Source organism: Ichthyophthirius multifiliis, assembly GCF_000220395.1.
Source record: "Ichthyophthirius multifiliis unplaced genomic scaffold scaff_1120509250974, whole genome shotgun sequence".
Classification (NCBI taxonomy): Eukaryota; Ciliophora; class Oligohymenophorea; order Hymenostomatida; genus Ichthyophthirius; species Ichthyophthirius multifiliis.
Genome location: NW_004086323.1, coordinates 51126 through 70313, shown reverse-complemented (window position 1 = coordinate 70313; position 19188 = coordinate 51126). Strand labels below are relative to the sequence as shown.

The window sequence follows — 19188 nt, the reverse complement described above, 5'->3', positions numbered from 1 at the left end:
TATTATTATACAATAAAAAATTAAGTATTTATATATTTATAAAAATTTAATTTTTATTTATAAAAATAAAATTATTAAAGAACTTTCATATGTTTCTAAATTTCATTAATAAATAATCTTATTATACAATAAAATATAATTAAAAAAAATTTCATGAGTTTTTATTTAAAAAAAAAAAAATATATATATATATATAAATATATTATTTTTGATAAGAGAAATTAAATAAACTAAAAAATTATAAACTAGAAAATAATATAAATAAAAATAAAATAAAAAAATTATATAAATATATTCTATATATATAAAAAAAAAATTAATTTATATATATTGATAAATAAAAAAATAATATGTAATTAATTTAAAAAATATATTAATATAAATAATAAATATATATATGTATATTTACATATATTTTTATTATTTTTAATTTTTAAATTGGAATATTTTTACATTCATTTACATAAATTTTATTTTTTTTTTTATGTTTTATTTATACTTTTCTTATTTTTTTTTTTTTTTAAATTATTTATATTTTTTAATTATAATTTATACTTATATTTTTTTTTTTATAATTTATTATTATAATTTATTTTTTAAGATTTTTAATTTTATTTTCCTAAAATATATTTTTAAAAATCTTATTATTTTTTCTTCCCTATTTTTTTTAATTAAAATTTTCAACATATTTTATACTAATTTTTTTATTTGTATATTTTTATTTTATTTTTACTTTTTATTTTACTTCTTAAATTTATAAATTATTCAATATTGATATTATAATCATGTCTTAAATTTCAGATTTTTTCGTCTATATTTATAAATTTATTAAGATTATAAAATTAATTGTCACTTTTTTATTATATTTAGTTAATTTTATCTTCATTTATGTTGTATTTTTCTAACAAACTTCTTATGTAATAGATTAATATTATTTTAAATTCAAATATATAAATATACAATGATTTTTTTTTACATTTTTATATTTATAAAATAATTTTATGCTTTTGATTTATTTAGGCATTTTTTCAAAAAAATAATTTTATTTATATATGATATCACATATATATTATTTGCTTTTAAATATTTTTTTTAAAAAAATAAAAATAAACTTGTTAATAAAAAAATGGTTATAATTATAAATATTTTTTTCTGTAGATTGAGTATTCAAAAATAAATATTTGTTAATTAGAAAAGATTAAATCCATATTTTTTTATTTTTATTTTTATTTTATTTAAATTAAAAATTATAATTAATTAATTAAAATGATATAATAATTTAAAGTTTTTTTTTTTAAATATCTATATATTTTTTTTTATAAATATCTTATTATTTGTATTTAAAAAAATAATAAAAATATTTTGATAATAATTATTTATTAAAAAAAACATCAATTTTATTGTTAACGTTTCAATATTTTAAAAATCTAAATATATTTTTATAAATAATCTAACAGGAATAAAATTTTTTGTTATTTAAAAAAAATATTTCACTAAATCTTTTTTATTTATTATAAACTAAAAAAATTTAATAACATATAAAAAATATATTTAGTATTTTAAAAAAAATATTTTTCAATATAACGTAAAAATTAAAAAAATATATATATATATAAATTAACCATAAAAAAAAACTAAAAATCTATATTAATAAAAATATAAATAAACAAAATCAAGAATTTCATATAACTATTCTTAAAAAAAAAAATATATAAGAATTAAAAAAAGATGGTTTTAAACACTAAAATAACATCTTACCTGAACAGCGTAAATATCCCGAACAAATTTATCTTAGAATTTTAGCTGGACTTGATTTTATGGATAAGTGTTTTATATTGAAAATTTTATACTTTTTTTATTTAATTAATTAAGTAGAAAAGACGGAGATAATTATAGTGTTTATGAAATTATTTTCATATTTTTTTTTTCGTAGAATTAGGTTCATAAAAGCCTTCTATATAGTTAATTCTAAAATGCTTTTTTATCCTTCAAAATAACCCTAATTAAATAGAATATGGGCTTAATATTATCTATATTGACCCCCCCCCCTACCCTCCCCACCCCCATAATATCTGGTTTTATGTTCTTTTATCAGTCAATGTAAAAAAATAGATAAAAACGATAAAAACAAATCTCAATCCATTAGTAAAAAAATATTTCAAAATAAAATCTGGCTTTTTCATTATAATATTCTTTTTTTATAAATATATCGGTAATAGACACTTTTGTAAGTTTTTAATTTTCATAAAAATTTTATATTAATGCCTGAAGTATTTCGGAGTATGAATTTGGATTATATGCTTATTATATTTTGGGTCTGGGTATTTTGGGAGCTACAATAATTACAGAAACTCTCGTAGGGCAATATCTAATGAGTGGATTTATAAAGATGAAAATAAATAAAATTAAAAATATAATTTTTAATAAATTTATTATATTGAATATTCTGGATATGGTTATATATATTTTAAGTGATAAGGATATTTAAAATATTATTCATTGTGTATTTTTACCCATTTGCAATTTCTTCTTTATTAAAGTTCATTTCAAATTAAATCTTATGTAAAGTTTTTAAATGGAAAAAATATAATCATGGGTTTTGGGTTTAATATCAGAAGGAATAAACCTTTTTTTCGATTTTAAGTGCAGGGTTGGCATATCCTAGTTTTTATAAGGAAGATAAATGCTATTTATTTGGGGATTTTTTTACATCTTTTTATGTTTTATTATGCCTGTTAGTCCAATATTAAAACTAGAAGTCTTTGTCAGAAGTTGGATGATTTAGTTGAGGAAGATGATTTAACTAAACTAAATTTAAATAAATGAGAGATTTGGAGTATTTATATAAAACAATGAGTATATATATGTATATATATATTTAAAAAATATTATTTTTGTTTTAATTATATTAATTATATAATTATATGTTTTCTTTTTTTTTATATTTGATAGATTTTTTTTATAAAAAAATTATTATTTTTGTTTTAATATTCAATTATATATTATATAAAAAAGAAACTGATAAAAAAATTCCTTTATACAATATATATAATATAATTTATTTAATTTTTCATATATAGAAATAAAAAAATATCAACAACTTATACAAAGAAAAAAAAAGAAAATACCCCCCATAAAAACTAATTATAATGTCAATAACGATTTCAAATTGCTTCTAAATTTGCAATTCTCCCTTGAATTACTCAAAATCAAAATATTTATATTCATTTCCTAAATCTCAAAGATTTAAAGAAGATACAAAACCAAAGTAAATAAAAAAAAAATTTAAATTAATTTATTTTTCAAATTAAAAAAAAGCTGTGAAAAAATATGTTATGATTTACCTTCTGTAATCGACAAAAGAAAAGCAGGTATAGGATATGGAACTAAATATGATTTTACAAAATAAAATAAGAAAGTAATTTCTATAAAACATATATATATATATATATATATATATTTTAAATGTATTTGCATAAAAAAAAATATATAAAGACCCCTGCCCCAAATACATATAATGTTTAATCTGATTTCGAAATTTAAAAGTAACACCATAGAGGATTTTAATTTGGAGTTTCAAGAGAAGTAATATAAATAAAATAAATATTAAAATATATATAAAAAGCTTATGGAAGTAACAGGAATTATGGGCAACTTGAATAAAAAAAATCCTGGTAAATCAAAAAAAAAAAAAAAAAAAATTACAAAAATATAATAAGGACCTGGTACATATCCAAACTCAAGTACTTTAAATAAAGTGGCATTTAGTTTTAGATAAAGAACAGCTAATGATGATCCTTTAAATAGTAAAACTAAATACGTTCCAGGACCAGGAAGGTATATACAAAATAAATATATTATATAAATATAAAACAATTTATCAGTTATCCTATACCCACAGCAATATCTTCTAATGGAAGATATTTTAATTCTAAATTTAATTCTTCCGGAGCATTAAATTTCAATCCTGCTCGTTCTAAACGTTTCCCAGATTAGAATAGAAGTAATATATATATATTATTATTATTTTTATATTTTATTTATAAAAATATATTGAAGATTAAGCTCCTGGGCCTGGTGCTTATGCTCCTAATACTGGAATTTCTAAAGTCGGAAATTATTTTGTGTCAAACTTCTAATCTTCAAAATGCCGTACTTTTTCTCATGGAATTAGAAATACTATATCTAATGAAAACTTTAGTATATTCTTATTAATAATAAATTTATATATATATATATATTTTTTTTTTTTGTAGAAAATACTTTAGGACCTGGAGCTTATAGATTACCAAGTGAATTTGGTTATTATTAGTCTAAATATAAGGTATAGTAGGATAGTCAAATATTAAAGACTGAAAGTCCTTCTAAATAATAATGATTGAACTTATATATTTCAATTGGAAAAAGGAAACAAATATTTTTTATATTATTTATTATAAATATAAATAAATATATATTATATGAAAAAAAAAAAAAAAAAAGTTTATTATTATTAATAAATACTATAAATTATTAATTTCAATTTTAATCTCAATTTCATTAACTTTTTATTATCTAAAAATTTCAATATTTTTTAAAAATAAAGGAACTTAAACAAATTTAATATTTTGAAAAAAATAAAAAAAAAATTTTTTTTTAAATTAAATATTTTATTTTTTTTAAATATTAATAGTTTTTTTTATTAAATAATAATAATAATAACAAAATAATATTATAGAATAATCATATAATAAATATTTATATCTAAAATTTAAGAATTTTTAACGAAAAATATTATTAAAAATTAATTAATAAATATATTAAGAAATAATGAATATAATATTCAGGATAAATATGATTTTATAAATATATATTTTACTTTTTAAGAGAATTTTTTATTTTTTTAAAATAAATTAAAAAATAAATGAATATATTAAAATTATTTTAGAGTTAAAAAAAAAAAGATAAATTAGAAATATATATAAACAATATAAATGAATAACCTTTATAAGTAGATTATTTTGATTAAAAAACAATAGAAAATATAAAAGAACAAATAAATAGAATATATTAATAAAATTTGAATTCATTCTATATATAAATAATATTAAAAAATAAAAAGCATAAAGAATTATAATTAAAAAGAATATTAAATAAACATGAGCAACCATATTAAATAAAATAGATGTTGGACTAACATTAACATATAGAATTAATTTTTATATATTAAAATATTTAAATGAACTATGATACAATTTCTAAATATTAATAAAATTTAGCCTAAAATCCTCAATGTATTAATTTTTTATTTAATTAAATAAAAAGTTTAATCTATTTATTAAAATATTAAAGAAATACATATTTAATACGGAAGCATAGGTAAAAAGAAGAAAAATGGTCAATTTACTATTAAGTTTATTAAATTATATAAAGATTTTATTATATATATGAATCCTCTTAATAATAAAAAGGGTATAAAAATATCAAAATAAAAAATAACATAATATAAAAAAAAGAATCAAAATTTATTTCACTTATAGAAGGAGATATAAAAGAAATTAATATGTAAAAAGATAAAAATATTTTCTAAATAATTTCTAAAGAAAAAACTTATATATTTTAATGTAAAATATAAGATGAAATGAAACTTTGGTAATTATAATAGTATCAATATAAAAAAAATATAATTTTGAATATGATTTTTATATTTAAAAAAATAAATTTTAAAATATAAATAAATATAAAAATATATATTGATATATATATATATATATAAATTTTTTAAATTTATAAAAAAACATTTATATTATATATATATTTTTTTTTTTTTAATTTTATATTTATATTTTTAATATATATATATGTTTTATTATTATTTACTTTTTAATAAATTATAATTAACTATTTTTATTTATGATATTAATTTCTGTAGTTGACATCTTTTTATTTTTTTATTTATAATTACTGATTAATTTTTTATTTTTTTTATTAGTGGTGTATAAATTATTAAAATTTATACACCACTAATAATAAAAAAAAATACATAAATAAGAATTTTAAAAAAATGTTATGGATGTAATATATATATATATATTTATATAATTTTTTTAATATATAAGGGTTTAAAATATAACAAATTGTATTAATTATTTAAAAGAAAAGAAAATTGTTATGGTTATAGATTTTAGAATAGAATAAAATGAAAGAAATATATAAGAAACAATAAAAAACTATAAAAAAAATAATTATTTAAAAGATATTTATAAGTTAAAAAATACATTATAAAATTATAATTAATATTTATAAATTACTACATAATTATACTAAGTATATGATAATTAAAATTCTATTGAACTTATTTAATATTAATAAAATATAAACAATTTAAATGAAGAATAAATTAAATTTTTAATGTAAAAATCTTAATTAAATGATGAAAATATAAATTTTAATTAAAAAAATACTGAGTTTTTAGAATAAAATATTCATAATAAGTTTTTAAATATGAAAGAAATTCAATAAAAGCAAATTTAATATAATAATTTTATATAAGTCTAAGGAAATAAGTTTTTATGTAATCTTTAGTGTTTATCTTTCAGAAAAATATTTAATAATTTAAATAATTTAATTATGTTTAAATCTAATAATAGTTTCTATCAAGAAGAATAATTTTAATAAGAAAATATGAGAATAACAAAGAAAAAAATATGAGTATTTATTTTCTGTTTTTAAATTAAACATTGTTTAAAAAAAACAAATAACATATATATTTAAAAAATATTAATTATATTTTTATAAATTAAATATCATTCCATTATTTTATTTAGGAAAGTTTATTACTAGTCTATTTGGTTATTTTTTTTTATTTATTTTAAAATATATTTATAAATAAGTACTCATATTATTAATCTAATTCTAAAATATGAAAAACCAAACTAAATTCCTATTAAAAAAATAAAATAATTACTACAAACCCTATCCAAAACATAAAAAGCATTAAAAATTACTTTAATATAAAGAAAAAAAAAAAGTATATTTTTATATTTAATAATTATATAATAAAACAATAAATGAAAATATTATACTTAATGTAAAAACTCATATACAATTATTTAACTACTTACAATGATCGTCAAAATTATGTACGCGTATCTTGAACTTTACTTTTCATAAATAAAATAATCAATCTAATATACATATCTTATATATTATATAATTTTGGTTATATGTGTGTTTTAGCATTTTATAAAATAATATTAATATTTGAGTACTATCAAAAAATTTTACATTTTTTTAAAAAAACTTTACTTTGTATCTATGATATTCTTTCTTATATAAGTACTTAGTTTGGAAAAAATTCAAAAAGAAAATTAATAAAACAATAAAAGAAACTTAAATATAATTTATTATAGTCTATATATAATAAATATAAATTATATATTAAACTCTTTTATTTTATTAAATTAATAATTATTTTATATCCCCCCTCTTATTTATTTTTTTAAAAATAAAACAAAAGTGTATATGTATTATTTTATTATTAAAAAAAAAAAGTATATATTTAAGTATATATTTTATTTTTCTAGATTATCTTAAATATATTTTATCATTATGTAATTGCGATATAATCAATATTACATATATATAAATTTTGATTAAAATGATATATATATTTTTTTTTAGTTTTTTGTGTTTTTATATCAATTTAAAATAAAAAACACTATAACTGTTAAGTTTTAACTTTATAAATCATTAGAATATATATTAAATTAAAATATATTTAATATACTTAATAAAATTATTTTTATTTAAACATATTAAACTTTAATTTTATATTTGTTTATATTTAATTATTATATCTTTTAATATTCTAAATATTTTAATTTTATTTTTCCCTTAATAATCAAACGAAAATCCTTTATTTTCTTCATTAAAACTCTATATTCTTTTTATCACCTATCAATTATCTTTTTCGATATTTTGTTACTAACTCCATCTAATTTTAAGTTTAAATTTGCATTTTATGATAATACAGTAATAAAAGCAGATTTTTTATAATTTATATTCATTTTTATTATTTGAAATTACCTACATTTAATTATTAATATAAATGATAACTAAGAAATATAATAATAATAAATATAAATAAATAAATAAATTTGATAATATAAATGTATATATATATATATTTATTTATAATGTAAAAGCATGTAAAATATATATATATATATATATATATATATATATATATATATATATATAATTTTAACCTAAAACTAAAAAAAAAAATGGGCAAAAACATTCAAAATTCAAACAAGAAAAAATTTGCAGCAAAAAAAAATGTAATAACAAAAAACGATAAAGATCAATAAAGAAAAAACAAAAGACATGAAAATTTACAAAAAGCATTAGGTTGTTCGACTAAAAGTAATAATAATAAAAAAAAAAATCAATAAAAACGAAAAAAAGGAAGTAAAAATATAGAACTACCAAATTTAAATGCATTTAAAAGAAAAATACAGCAATCATTAGAAAGAAAAAAAAACCAAAAAAATTAATTAAATTAACTAAAAAATAATGAAAATAAATATCAAAACATCCAAATTCAACAAATTTAATAAAATCACGAAAATATACAAGAAGAGGAAAAGTTCCAAAAACAATTTGAATACTAAGACGATTAGGATTTCTAATATTAATAATTGTAACAAAATGACAATAATATTCTAATTAAAGATGGTAAGAAATATTTCAGAGAAATGAAAAAAGTATTAGAAGCATCAGATATTATATTAGAAGTATTAGATGCCCGTGATCCAGAATCAAGCAGATGTAGATAAGTAGAAGCTGAACTATTACAAATGAAAGGAAATAAAAGAATAATACTAGTGTTAAATAAAATAGATTTAGTACCAGCGTATTATATTTATAAATAAATACAAAGATATAAATATATAAATTTATATATATATATATATATATATATATATATATTTTTATAGAGGTAATGCAGAAGCATGGCTTAAAGTTTTAAGGAGGGAATACGCCACAGTATTATTTAAAGGAAATACCTAAAATTAAAATGATAATTTATCAGGAAATTAACTTTTTAAAAAATCTTTAACAAATAGAGAAGATTTAACAAATGATCTCATGAATAGTTCGAAATCAGTCGGTGCTGATAAATTACTTGAACTTATTAAAAATTATTCTAAAAATGATGGAATTAAAACTGCAGTTTCTGTCGGTGTAATTGGATATCCAAACGTAGGAAAATCTTCTTTGATTAATTCGTAAAATTAAAAAAATAATTTTTTTTTGAAAAAATATTAAATCTTTTTTTCTTAAACTAAAAAATAATAATAAAAAGACTAAAAAGATCAAAAGCTTGTGGTGTTAGTAGTGTTGCTGGATATACTAAAAATTTATAAGAAGTTATTATAGATAAAAAGGTAAAAGTTATTGATTGTCCAGGAGTTATTTTTGATGATGAAAATAAAAAAAATTGCAGTCTAAAAAATGTTATTAAACCTGAATTAATTGAAGATCCTATTTAACCAGTAGAAGAAATTCTTTAAAAAATTACCAAAAATGAAATCTTGCTGCTATATAAAATAGATGATTTTAAAACAACACTTGAATTCTTGTGTAAATTAGCTATTTTAAGGGGAAAAATTAAAAAAGTTTTTTTTTTTTTTTTTTTATTTTTTCATATTTTTTTTATAAAGGGAGGTGCTCCTAATATTGATATTGTGGCTAGAATGGTTATTTAAGATTGGAATTCAGGAAAAATAAAATATTATACTATTCCTCCTGTTTATGTAATTTATATTAATTAATTTTGCATTGATTTTTTGTTATTGTTATATTTTTTATTTAATTTTAATAATAAAAAAATAAAAAGGAAGTTGAATAAACTATAGTATTAAATAATTAATTAAATATTATTAATGAGTAAATTGAATAAGAAGAAATATAATGAAAACAATTTTTTTTATTTTTTAAATTAAATTTATTTTCTTTTAATAAAATTAATAAAACTTTTTTTTTTTTTTTTTTTAAAAAATAATAATATTAAGAAAAATCATTATATAAATAAATATGTCTTTAAATGATTTCTAAATATTAAATAAATTAGGTTTTACCGAAAAAACAAAAATGTCTATAAATTAATTTTTTTAAAAAAAACAAAAAAATAGGAGAAGGGGCATACAGTATAGTTTATAAAGTTATAAGATAAACTGACTAATAATAATATGCATTAAAAAAGGTAAATCTATAAGCTTTATCATAAAAAGAAATAGAATATGCTTTAAATGAAGTACGAATTCTAGCTTCTATAAGAAGTAATTATATAATTGGTTATAAAGAAGCATTTATAGATAGACATTAAAATTGTTTATGGTTGATTTTTTTTAAAAAAATAAAATAAAAACTAATCATATAATAAAAGCATAGTAATGGAATATTCAAATAATGGCGATTTATTATAAAAAATAATCGAAAATTAAAAAAAAGGCTTAAAATTTACAGAAGATTAAATATGGAATATATTTATATAAGTAAAAAGAAATAAAAAAAAAAAAAAAAAAAAAAAAGATAGTAAAAGCATTAAAAACACTTCATGAATTAAAAATATTCCATAGAGATTTAAAAGTATAAAATAAAAATAAAAGAAAATATAAAACAAAAAAGTCTGCAAATATATTCCTTAATAAAGATGAAACAATAAAACTAGGAGATATGAATGTTTCCAAAGTAGCCAAAAAAGGTCTCTTATATACCTAAACAGGAACCCCATATTATGCTAGGTTTATTTTTTAATTAACAATAAAATAAATAAATAAAAATAAAGTCCAGAAATATGGAAAGACCAACCGTATGACGAAAAGTCTGATATATGGTCATTAGGATGTGTATTATATGAAATAGTGACATTAAATCCTCCTTTTAAAGCTTAAGATATGGATGATTTATATTAGAAAGTAATAAAAGGGAGCTATTAAAAAATCAAGAATAATAATTATTCTCAAGATTTAATTAATATAATCAACCTTCTACTATAGGTAAATCCTTATATAAGACCTAGGGCTGATTAGATTTTAAATTTACCATTTATTTTTAAGCGAATTTAGGATAAAAATTTATTAGAATCTGATGTGGACACTGTTTTATTAAAAACTATAAAAATTCCAAAAAACATAAATTATTTAAATGATAAGTTGCCAAAGCCAAATTATTTTACAAACAATATAATAAAAAATTAAAAGGAAAATTTCATAAGGACTAATTCTATGGTATATTCTTTACCAAAAATAAAAAGTTAAAGATTCTAGTCATTTGATGGGATGAAAATAGCTAAAAATTCTAGTTAATAAGATGTTTAAGAAAATTAAAAAAAAATACATAAAGTTAGTCATAGTCAAGGCAAAAAATATGTTATTTAGAATTCTCCAATAAATAATAAATAAAAGAATAAAGAAAACAATAGCTTTTATGAGGATAAAAGATAGTAACATAATAAAAAAAATAAAAAATATTATTTTTATTAAGGTTAAGATTGCCAAATGTAATAAAAAATATTAATATACTTTCAACAAAAATCAATTAATTGGAAAAAAATTTAAAAATGAATTAAAATAATAATAATAATTATTTGTAAGAATTAAAAGATAAAAGTAAAAGTTTAAAAAATCTAGAAATTAATTTAAGATTATAATATGAAAATAAAAATCAAAATTAAAATAATTAAAATATAAAAATTTGAATAAAAAATATATAAAATATATATATATATATTTATATATATTTATTTTTTAATACTAAAAAAAAAATTATAATATATCTTTTCTTTCTTCTTTTTTTTCATAAAAAATTAAAATTTTAGTAATTATATAAAAATATATAATTTTAATTTATTTATAAAAATTTATTTTTTAATTCAAATATACATATATTTATAAATGTTTTATAATTTATAATTTTCAAAATATTTTTTTTTGGTTAACATTATCTATTATTTATGTTTATATGATATTTTTATTATTATTTAACTATATTAATCTAATTTTATTGTCATTTTATTTTTGATTTTTATTTGATTTAAATATTTTTAAACAATTTTTTTTATTTTTATAATAATTATATTATAATAATAAAATATCATTAAATTAATTAAAGTATAAAAAATAGAATATTTACATAATTAAAATATTTTTAATATACAAATTACCTATAATAATTAAATATTATATAAAAATAACAAATAATTTTATAATTAAATGTATTAATTTAAAAACTTTTATAAATATAACTTATTAAATTAATTATTTTATTAAATTAAATATATAATTAATTTACATATATTAATTTAAATTAATATAATAAAAAAAATTTATAATACTAACTGTATTTTAGATTAATGAATTTAATTGTAATTCACAATGTTATATTTATATTTATTGAATAATATATTTACAAAAAAAAATGAATTTTAAATATTTATTTATTTAATAAAAAACAAAATCCTAATTTTATGTTTATTTATTAATTTAATAAAATAAAATATAAAATATAATCAATTTAAATAAAATGTATCTATATTTTAGTCCATATATTAAGCATTTAATTTAAAATTAAAAACATCTTCTTAAGCTTTTTTAATGAATTTAAAAATATTAAAATTGCATTATTATATAGAATATATTTTATCTAAAATTTAAACATTAGAAACTTATAAAAAAAGACCAAATTAATCTACCAAAATAATTTCTTTAATTTAATTTTAAAGTATCATATTTTCCAATTCTTCAACATATATTAATTATTTTTATACTTAAATTTTATTCTATATATTTTATTAAATTGTATTTAAATAATTACAAAAAGATTCTCCTTAACTAAAACTTATTTAATAATCAACAATTTATTTACATTAAATACTATTTTCCTCATCTTTAAAAAACAAAAATATTTAAAAAAGTTTATTTTTTTAAGCTAAAACACTATTCTCATTCAATATATAAACAAAATTTTCATTCAAATTTTTATTTAATTTATTTAATATTATTAATGAAATATTTTCCTATTATTTTTTTAATTAAAATTCGCTTAAATTTGAACTTATTTCACCGTTTTTTTACATATTAATTTCAAATTTCAAAATACAGAAATTTCTTTAAAAAATCATTCGTCGCAAATAAGGATAATTATATGATAATAAAGGAATTGAACATTTTAATAATTCTTAATAATTAATCTTTATAATATTTTATTAAAAATATTAATATAAATTATTTTTTACATTCAAATTGTATTTATGGTTTATTATTTCACCTTGTTTTTAAAATAAATGCGAATTTATTATATTAATTTAATTTTTATTAAATAAACATTATAAATAAAACTCTATTTTTTCAAGATTATCATTATTTTTTATTATATTTTCAGTCAAAACAGGATATTTAATTTAATTTTATTAATCGAAAATCATATATATAATTCCTTTCCTTTTTATAATTTTAAAAAAACGATTTCTATCTGAATTAATAATTGATTTCTATAATAAGAAAATATTTAGTACTTCATTTTTTAATTATATATATAAAAAAAAATATAGTAATAAAATACTTGTAGTTCTTATAAAGGTATAGGTAAATTAAAAAAATATCTATATATAAACCTTAGAGAAATATAACTAGAAGCTATTGTAGTTATAGCATAGAGCAATTTCATTTTATGTATTAAGAATAAAGGTAAAAGTAAGTATTTAATATAAATTTATATATTTATATATATAATTAAATAAATTTACATTTCTTAAATAAAAATATTAGATAAATAAAATATATATATATAAATATAAAAATTTATATACATATGAATATATATATATATATATATTTTTATTTTATTTTTTTATTAGATTATTTTTTTTTAATATTTATTTACTCTTATATATTTAATTTTTTGTTATATTTATATAATTTCTATCAATTTAATACAAAATCTTTGAAATCTTCTATTTTGAAATTTTCTAGGTTTTCTTTTATTTCTTCAAATTAAAAATATTATTAATTTTCCTCTAAAACCCAAATTAATTCATATTAAATTTTCCATATAATCCTTTATTCATCTTCATTTAAATCTTCTATATTTTCTTCATAAATTTCCTTTGAGAATTAATTTATTAACTGTTATAAAAAAAAATTATCGCCTTATTTTATTTTTATCTTATCTAAGTTTTTTCTATTTTATTCAATTATTTAGCTTGTTTTAATGCTTTAATTTATTAATTTTTCTATTTATAATTTATGTTCTTCATTTAAATATTCCTTTATATCCAAAACATCCATTTTAGCTTATAAAAAATAACTCTCAAGTACATTTACATCAAAAAAAGAATTTTCGTTTCCATTCTAAATATCTTAATAAGCTTAATTTAAAAGATATTCGCAAAAAGCAAAGTTATAAATTTATGTTTTTAATTAAGTTAAAGGTAATTAATGTAAATCTTAAATTATAAACAGAAAAAGTAAGTTTTTATCATTTTAATATTAATTAATAAACTATTAATTTTACATATTATTTTCCTTAAAAAATTATGTTTTTTAAAAATTGAAAAGATATGAATTATCTTTAATTTTTTCATCTTAAAAAAAGCAAGAATTTTCCTTTTTTTCTTCATCTTATAAAAAGTAAGAGTTTTCCTTATTTTTTTCATTTAAAAAAAAGCATAAATTTTCCTTATTTTTTTCATCAATTATAAAGCAAGGATTTTATTTATTTTTTTCCATTTAAATATAAAACTTTAAACATTATTCAATATTTTTTAATTCTAAAGAATAATTTTATGTTTATGAAAAAGAAGAAGTTTCTCCTTATTTATTAATAATATAATCCAAAGTATAAAAAGTCGAAAAAAATGGTCTTTTTTCATAATTATCACAGATCATATTTTTTATTAAATTCTAAATTTCAAAATTTAAATGTATTTTTTTCATTATTTAAATTTCTTAAAGAATTTTTCCAAAATCTTATATATTTTCCTAAAACGAAGTAATCTTTTTAGAAAAAGGAATTTTCGGTAAAAATATAATATTAGAAGAAATAACTGAAAAATTTTTAATTTAAAGTTTTTTAGTACATATATTTTAAGAATGCAAAAAATAATAAACACTTAAAATTTATTTTAAAAAAGACAAAAATTTATTCTCAAATAAAAATTCTTTTTTATTTTATAAGAATACATCTAGTGTTTAATATTAAGAAAAATTCTCCTATAAACTGCATATTTTTCCATTTTTTTCATATATTTATATATATTAAACGACATTTTCACAAGAATGATTATGTAATAATAATAAGTTTTACTTTTTTTCTATAATCTTTTCTTTGTTTTATTAATAATCTCTTTCAATTATTATTAAAGGAAGTTCATAATCTTATAATATACCAGTATATATCTTTTTATTTTTTTTATTTTTTATTAATTTCATATTTTAAATTTAAAAATATTATTCCATTTTTATTTTTTTTTAAAATATATAAATATATATATATATATATATTTAAATATAATTATTTTATAATTATATATAAATTAAAATATACTAACGAAAAAATATATGATAAAAGAAGAAGCATTAGACATTACATAAGGCTAACAAATAAGGCGTCATTTTTTCGAATAAAATAATATTTATAATAAGATCTAAATTGAATCTAATAATTAAATAATATTAGAAGAAAATTCTTTTAAAAATAATAATAATCATACATCAATAAAAATAACGATAATATAAACAGCTCGCAAATCGAATCTAAAAACAATCAAATAATATTTCAAATATGTTTTAAATATAAGAAAATGATATTTCTAATAATATTATAAACATTGACTATTCTTTAAATAAGGAAGAGGTAGCAAAAAAAAACATTAATTAAAGTAACATATGGTCAAAAAAAGGATTAAATATACTATTTTATATAAAAAGGTTTCTAAATTATGTTAAAAACATATCTTCATTACATAATTTTAAAAATCTATAAGAAAGAGAATTTAAAATAATAGGAGATAATGCTTTTAGTTACAAATATTATAAATACAACAATTTTTTGGTATTTAACGCACCTTCTTTTTATGAAAATTGATTTATAAATTTTAAGAAAAAAAATTCAATAAAAATTATATATCCTATAAAAACTATAAAAAGCCTTACAACAAAATATTAATGTATTAAATCCAGATAATAAATATAAAAAAAAATGGAATTCTTTGATGATTTTTCTACTTTTTATAAATATTTTTAATATTCCATTAAAAATAGAATTTATATAAGATAATAATTAAAGTATAAATAATCTTATAAAAAAATAAAAAATATATAAATATATTAATATATTAATATTTATTTTTATATATATATATATATTTATTATATATATTTTTATTTGTTATATATATATTAAAAAAAGATTTAATAATATACATAAATTGAATAATATTTATCCTTAAAGAATTAAAAGAACTACAAATTAAGATTTTTATAATTAATTAAAAATTTTATTTAAAATAGTTTTTTTAAATTTATATTTTATTTTAATATGTAATATAATATAAATATATAATTTTTTTTTTTATATATATTTTTATAAAAATTATTAATTTTCCTTTTTTTTTCTATATTTATTTTCTTATTTTATATAAAAGTTTATATTATTTAAAATATTTTTTTAAAAATAAAAATAACAAAAATAAAAATGTAAAATATTATAAAACCAAAATCAGACAAAGAAATTCTTTTAAGAAATACTCCAGGCTGGTAAAATACTCCTGATATTAGTTTTATTTAATTAAAGAAGTTAACTGGTTTAACAAATTTTACTTACCAAGCCACTAACACGCATGAATCAGTTCCTTTTGAAATGAAAGATGTACTCTATAGAGTATTTGGCGTGGCTGAAGGGCTTATAGACCGAAAAAAAGAGTACACAATATTTAAAAAATTAGGTGATTTAGGTTAAAGTCCTAAGTGTTTTGCTTCTGGTTAAATCTGGAGGATAGAAGAATTCATGCGCTCTAACCATCCTTCTTTAGAATAAATGAGAGATGTAAAATACAGGAGGTTAATGGCTATATATATGAGTATTTTTCATAAATTAAATTTAGATACAGTTTAATTGGAAGAAGCTGCTATATAAAAGCAACTTATAAACAATAATCACGAGAATTTTTGGTAAAAAATAAAAAAAGAAAACCTTTATACCGACGAAGAAAAAATTTTCCTAAAAACCATTGAAAATCTATGCTAAGAAAAAGAAATAAATTTTCTAAAAAAAATACTTCCCTAATAAAAGGAAGTTTTATGCCATAATGACTTAAATAACTTAAATATTTTTTATTCTCCGGAAAATAAAACACGAGAAAGGATAAAATTCATCGATTTTGAATATTCCGCTTATAATTTTGCAGCCTTTGATATTGCAAACTATATGAATGAATCTTATTTTAATTATAAATATGACAAAGAGCCTTTTTTTGAAGTAGTCAAATAAAATATATTCTCTTTAGAAGATATTAGAGATTTTGTTTATTATTATTAGGCTTCTTTTTTAATTGAAAATAGAGATTAAATCGATAAACTAGAAGAAAGTGTTTTAAAAAATGAAAATAATGCATTTTTTTATATTTAATAATTAAATTTAATTACAGAAGAAGAATTCTTTAGATAATGTGAATAGTTAGTTTATGAAATTTTATGTTGTTAAATATTGTCAAATTGGTATTGGATTATTTGGTCAGTTGTTTTTAGTAAAACTGAAGGAATGGATTTTAATCATTTATATTATGCGAAAGTTAGATATGAAATTTATTTAGATTTGAAGAAATATTTATAAGAAAAATACAAAATATGATCAGAATTTTTTTTTATTATTAAAATTTATATTATATATATATATATATAAATTTATATTTACAATTTATGACATATATATGTATTTATATATATATTTTTTAAAAAAATATTAATACTAAATTTCATTATTTTTAATATTTATTAATTATGTCTTTTTAATGAAAATTTAAAAGAAGTATTAATGAATCTGATCTTTCCTAAAAATAAATTTTATTTAAAATTTAATCATCTATATCTTCTTTTTCTTCTCCAAAATTCATTTTTTTAAAAAAAAATCCAAAAAATTCATTATTTTAGAAATCAAAACATTAACAAATTTCCTGAATTTAATCTAAAAAATAATCATCGAAAATAAAATTAATTTAAAATTCGAAAATTTTAAGTAAAATTTAAGAATTTTGTTCTGAACAATATTATTTAACTAAAGAATTTAAATATTTAATTAAAAAATATACAAATAAAAATAACTAATTAAGTCTTTTTACAATACATTCTTATAAAATAAAATCAACAAATTTATCCAAATAATTATTCTAAACAACAACTAAATTAAAAATTAATTAAAGGAAAAGCACTATTTATTTAGTTTTCAAATCAAAACATATAAATATATTATTTTTAAATTTTAAAAAGCTCGTTTATTTATACAAAAAACTAATTTCTATAATTCTAAACATTTTATTTGTATATATTCTATTATTTGTAAATATATTTACTTTCTAATTTCTCTCTTTTTCGAATTCTGTATAGTATTTTTCATAATTTTATATATTTATTTCTTTTATTTAACAATTTTTTTATAATTAAATATCGATTTCTTCAATAGAATTGCATTCTAACATAGAAATTCCTTCAAAACTTAATTAATTTATTTTAAATGATTCCAAGTTTTAATTATGTTTTTTTTAATTTTTATCTTAATTTTATACAGAAGAATTTTTATATTCAAATTATTTATTAATTTATTCTTACTAAATTTTTAAAATTTATTTGTATTATATATTATCAAATTATTTAAATTATTTACAATTTTAATCTTATTTATTATTTGTATTAAAATCATATTTTTAGATAATCTATTAAAGATTATTAATTTATACTTGACTATAATCAATATTATTAATTACAACTAATTAAGAATATAAATTATTATTATTATTATTATTATTATTATTATTATTATTATTATTATTATTATTATTATTATCTTTATATTACTCTTATTTTAGTTATATTGTATTATTTTTTTAATTTTCTTAATTATAATTTCTATTCTCTTATTTCAATTTAT

The 19188-nt window shown here is 15.1% G+C and overlaps 4 protein-coding genes across 4 annotated transcripts, besides 29 other annotated features; all 4 read left to right on the top strand. All coding sequences in view use genetic code 6, as the record gives it.

The window, feature by feature from the left end:
* Positions 1–225: 225 nt before the first annotated feature.
* Positions 226–292: a microsatellite.
* Positions 293–481: 189 nt separating this feature from the next.
* Positions 482–581: a microsatellite.
* Positions 488–599: a microsatellite.
* Positions 526–598: a microsatellite.
* Positions 542–594: a microsatellite.
* A 102-nt stretch (positions 600–701) lies between the features above and the next one.
* Positions 702–743: a microsatellite.
* Positions 703–744: a microsatellite.
* Positions 745–3142: 2398 nt separating this feature from the next.
* Positions 3143–4462, top strand: IMG5_122550 (hypothetical protein; the record flags this gene model as incomplete). Its single annotated transcript, XM_004032393.1, has 8 exons — positions 3143–3268; positions 3319–3418; positions 3496–3585; positions 3626–3674; positions 3720–3837; positions 3885–4003; positions 4060–4200; positions 4257–4462. Coding segments are annotated over 8 exons (864 nt in total), but the record flags the coding sequence as incomplete, so codon positions are not given.
* Positions 3435–3460: a microsatellite.
* Positions 4463–4628: 166 nt separating the features above from the next.
* Positions 4629–4694: a microsatellite.
* Positions 4641–4681: a microsatellite.
* Positions 4695–4768: 74 nt separating the features above from the next.
* Positions 4769–4823: a microsatellite.
* A 629-nt stretch (positions 4824–5452) lies between these two features.
* Positions 5453–5491: a microsatellite.
* Positions 5492–5693: 202 nt separating this feature from the next.
* Positions 5694–5730: a microsatellite.
* An 84-nt stretch (positions 5731–5814) lies between these two features.
* Positions 5815–5868: a microsatellite.
* A 2326-nt stretch (positions 5869–8194) lies between these two features.
* Positions 8195–8241: a microsatellite.
* Positions 8242–8267: 26 nt separating this feature from the next.
* Positions 8268–9961, top strand: IMG5_122540 (hypothetical protein; the record flags this gene model as incomplete). The annotated part of the gene is made up of 5 exons (XM_004032392.1): positions 8268–8869; positions 8982–9272; positions 9350–9662; positions 9708–9800; positions 9884–9961. 5 exons carry the CDS (start codon positions 8268–8270, stop codon positions 9959–9961), a joined length of 1377 nt encoding a protein of 458 aa, XP_004032440.1.
* Positions 8924–8973: a microsatellite.
* Positions 9665–9703: a microsatellite.
* Positions 9962–10090: 129 nt separating the features above from the next.
* On the top strand, positions 10091–11612 carry IMG5_122530 (protein kinase domain protein; the record flags this gene model as incomplete). The annotated part of the gene is made up of 5 exons (XM_004032391.1): positions 10091–10383; positions 10433–10541; positions 10579–10635; positions 10675–10790; positions 10835–11612. The coding sequence occupies 5 exons, from the start codon at positions 10091–10093 to the stop codon at positions 11610–11612; spliced, it is 1353 nt and encodes a 450-aa protein (XP_004032439.1).
* Positions 10544–10577: a microsatellite.
* An 88-nt stretch (positions 11613–11700) lies between the features above and the next one.
* Positions 11701–11764: a microsatellite.
* Positions 11763–11792: a microsatellite.
* A 520-nt stretch (positions 11793–12312) lies between these two features.
* Positions 12313–12350: a microsatellite.
* A 1473-nt stretch (positions 12351–13823) lies between these two features.
* Positions 13824–13881: a microsatellite.
* A 726-nt stretch (positions 13882–14607) lies between these two features.
* Positions 14608–14771: a microsatellite.
* Positions 14614–14779: a microsatellite.
* Positions 14621–14738: a microsatellite.
* Positions 14780–15518: 739 nt separating the features above from the next.
* Positions 15519–15557: a microsatellite.
* Positions 15558–16360: 803 nt separating this feature from the next.
* Positions 16361–16425: a microsatellite.
* Positions 16388–16444: a microsatellite.
* Positions 16445–16730: 286 nt separating this feature from the next.
* IMG5_122520 (hypothetical protein) lies at positions 16731–17357 on the top strand (the record flags this gene model as incomplete). The annotated part of the gene is made up of 2 exons (XM_004032390.1): positions 16731–17125; positions 17338–17357. The coding sequence occupies exons 1-2, from the start codon at positions 16741–16743 to the stop codon at positions 17355–17357; spliced, it is 405 nt and encodes a 134-aa protein (XP_004032438.1). The 5' UTR covers positions 16731–16740.
* A 1685-nt stretch (positions 17358–19042) lies between these two features.
* Positions 19043–19104: a microsatellite.
* Between the last annotated feature and the right edge of the window lie 84 nt (positions 19105–19188).